The sequence below is a fragment of the Hyperolius riggenbachi genome, chromosome 3 (assembly GCF_040937935.1).
Source record: "Hyperolius riggenbachi isolate aHypRig1 chromosome 3, aHypRig1.pri, whole genome shotgun sequence".
Lineage (NCBI taxonomy): Eukaryota > Metazoa > Chordata > Amphibia > Anura > Hyperoliidae > Hyperolius > Hyperolius riggenbachi.
The window spans coordinates 21,583,373-21,586,907 of NC_090648.1; the positions used below are offsets into that span (position 1 = coordinate 21,583,373).

The 3,535-nt window shown below is 41.1% G+C and overlaps 1 protein-coding gene across 1 annotated transcript; it reads left to right on the plus strand.

Moving 5' to 3' along the window:
• The first annotated feature begins 2,744 nt into the window (after positions 1 to 2,744).
• On the plus strand, positions 2,745 to 3,332 carry LOC137561917 (olfactory receptor 1468-like). Its single transcript, XM_068273263.1, has one exon. The coding sequence runs from the start codon at positions 2,745 to 2,747 to the stop codon at positions 3,330 to 3,332; it is 588 nt and encodes a 195-aa protein (XP_068129364.1).
• Positions 3,333 to 3,535: the final 203 nt, after the last annotated feature.

Below are 3,535 nucleotides of genomic sequence, written 5' to 3' on the forward strand. Positions count from 1 at the left end.
ACTCATTGGTCCTCTCTTACTGCATACTCATTGGTACTTTCTTACTGCATACTCATTGGTCCTTTCTTACTGCATACTCATTGGTCCTTTCTTACTGCATACTCATTGGTCCTTTCTTATTGCATACTCATTGGTCCTTTCTTACTGCATACTCATTGGTCCTTTCTTACTGCATACTCATTGGTCCTCTCTTACTGCATACTCATTGGCCCTTTCTTACTGCATACTCATTGGTCCTTTCTTACTGCATACTCATTGGTCCTCTCTTACTGCATACTCATTGGTCCTTTCTTACTGCATACTCATTGGTCCTTTCTTACTGCATACTCATTGGTCCTTTCTTACTGCATACTCATTGGCCCTTTCTTACTGCATACTCATTGGTCCTTTCTTACTGCATACTCATTGGTCCTCTCTTACTGCATACTCATTAGTCCTCTCTTACTGCATACTCATTGGTCCTTTCTTACTGCATACTTATTGGTCCTCTCTTACTGCATACTCATTGGTCCTTTCTTACTACATACTCATTGGTCCTTTCTTACTGCATACTCATTGGTCCTTTCTTACTGCATACTCATTGGTCCCCTCTTACTGCATACTCATTGGTCCTCTCTTACTGCATACTTATTGGTCCTTTCTTACTGCATAATCATTGGTCCTTTCTTACTGCATACTCATTGGTCCTCTCTTACTGCATACTCATTGGTCCTCTCTTACTGCATACTCATTGGTCCTTTCTTACTGCATACTCATTGGTCCTTTCTTACTGCATACTTATTGGTCCTTTCTTACTGCACATTTATTGGTCCTTTCTTACTGCATACTCATTGGTCCTTTCTTACTGCATACTCATTGGTCCTTTCTTACTGGATACTCATTGGTCCTTTCTTACTGCATACTCATTGGTCCTTTCTTACTACATACTCATTGGTCCTTTCTTACTGCATACTCATTGGTCCTTTCTTACTCAGGTCAGAGAGGACATTCTTAATGGAAACCAGGCACTCCGGTTTCCTCCCACATCCCAAAAACACACAGATAAGTGAATTGGCTTCCCCTAAATTGGCCCTAGACTATGATACATATACTGCATGATAAATACATAGACATATGACTATGGTGGGGACTAGATTGTGAGCCCCTCTGAGGGACAGTTAGTGACAAGATAATAAACTCTGTAAATAAAACTACCCATATATAAAAGCAGCACCCCCCCCCCACACACACACACACTCACCCCTGCCCTGTTGCCTTGCAGCTGGCATTAACATCTGCTGCTTCCTATGTGCTGCCAACCTGAATTATGTGATTCAGGCTGCCTCATGGTAGGACTGGCCCTGCTATACATGTACAAAAATAAAGAACACTGTGGGATTTTCTTGTGCAAGTAATATGGCACTAAGACTAGTAGATTGTTACACAAACTTGTACAGAAACATGATTAGTGTGTGAAGTATGGTATCACTGCGATTGAGAATATGATATATACAAACGCTTTCCCCAATTTGTTGCCAGTGGATACGAACATATCATGATGAGTAAATTGCTAATACTTTTGCTTGTTATTAATATTTCAAATATCTTTTTTTTTACTGCATTATTGTGCGCTCTAATTATAATGCATTATATAGGGCTTGATTTGCGCCGGTTAGTGTGCCTTATCACTTAGTGGGCACAAACTACAGCGCTAACCTTATCTGAGGTTAGTGTGCCTTATCTGAGGTTAGTGTGCCTTATCTGAGTTAGTGTGCCTTATCTGAGGTTAGTGTGCCTTATCTGAGGTTAGCGTGCCATATCTGAGGTTAGTGTGCCTTATCTGAGGTTAGCGTGCCTTATCTGAGGTTAGTGTGCTTTATCTGAGGTTAGTGTGCCTTATCTGAGTTAGTGTGCCTTATCTGAGGTTAGTGTGCCTTATCTGAGGTTAGCGTGCCTTATCTGAGGTTAGTGTGCCTTATCTGAGGTTAGCGTGCCTTATCTGAGGTTAGTGTGCCTTATCTGAGGTTAGTGTGCCTTATCTGAGGTTAGCGTGCCTTATCTGAGGTTAGTGTGCCTTATCTGAGGTTAGTGTGCCTTATCTGAGGTTAGTGTGCCTTATCTGCAGTTTGCGATGTAGCTTTGTCCATCATTTAGTGTGCACAAAGCTATTTAGTGTGCACAAAGCTACTTAAGGCACACTAACTCAGATAAGGCACACTAACCTCAGATAAGGCACACTAACCTCAGATAAGGCACACTAACCGGCTTAGCGCCGGAAAACTCTTTTTTACTCCGGCGCTAACACATAGTGCCGGTTAGTGAATCAAGCCCTTAGTATACTATTAGACTAGAAACAGTTAAAATGTATTTATTGCATTAATCAATGTATATATTATACTTTCTTCCCTTTCGACATGCAGGCCACAAGTAAAGGTAATGTCACCACAATCTTCCTTTTAGGGTTCCAGAACGCAGACAAATTGAATGTATTGCTTTTTATCTTGCTCTTTGGGATATATTGCGTGACAATATTTGGAAATGCCTTGATCATCACGTTGGTGTCCTGCAGTAAGTCTCTCCACTCCCCCATGTACTTCTTCCTTTTTCAGCTCTCCATAGCTGACATTATACTGAGCACAGATATTTCCCCCAGCATGTTGAATATGGTACTGCATGAGCAGGCCTCCCTATCCATTACTAGCTGCCTTGTCCAGTGTTTTTTTCTTGGTCAATTAGTGCAGTGTGACTGTTTAATTCTAACAGTGATGTCCTACGATCGCTATGTGGCCATATGTTCTCCATTGCACTACGCCTCAACTATGAACCAAGCGCTATGCCTCAAATTAGTTTTGGCTTCTTGGTTAATAAGCTCCATAATACCGTTAATAATCACATTCGGTGTACGCCAGCTACAATTCTGTGGACCGAACACTATCGACCATTTCTTCTGTGATTTGAACTCGCTGGTTAAGCTTTCTTGTTCAGATGTGACAACGGTTCAGATGGAAATCACCTTTCTCAGCATTCCTGTTGTAATCATACCATTTATTGTGATTGTGCTTTCATACACTCGAATTCTTTTAACAATATTGAAGATCTCCTCCTTGTCCGGAAGACAGAAAGCCTTTTCCACCTGCAGCTCCCACCTGACCATTGTGTCTATATTTTACGGAACTCTCTTTGGCATGTACGTTCTTCCAAACGAAGGCCTATCCCAGACGATGAACAAGGCGATGTCTATGTTGTACACGGTCCTCACACCATTTTTGAACCCTTTCATATACAGCCTGAGGAATAAAGACATCAAGGAGGCCATGCGGAAAAATACAGTTAAATTAAAATCTCATTTGTGACATAGATTCAAGTCAACACCAGGTAAGCAGGCCTGATATTTAATAGATTGGCATAATGTCTAGGCAAACTTTCTTGATGTACAACTAAATGTTATTAAAGGGAACCTAAACTTAGAAGGACATGGATTTTTCCTTTTAAAATAATGCCAGTTGCCTGACTCTCCTGCTGATACTGTGTCTTTAATATTTTTAGCCACAGCCCC

Bases quoted from the DNA above. Each gene is read 5' to 3' on its own strand.
- LOC137561917 (XM_068273263.1), top strand. From the start codon at position 2,745: ATGTCCTACGATCGCTATGTGGCCATATGTTCTCCATTGCACTACGCC.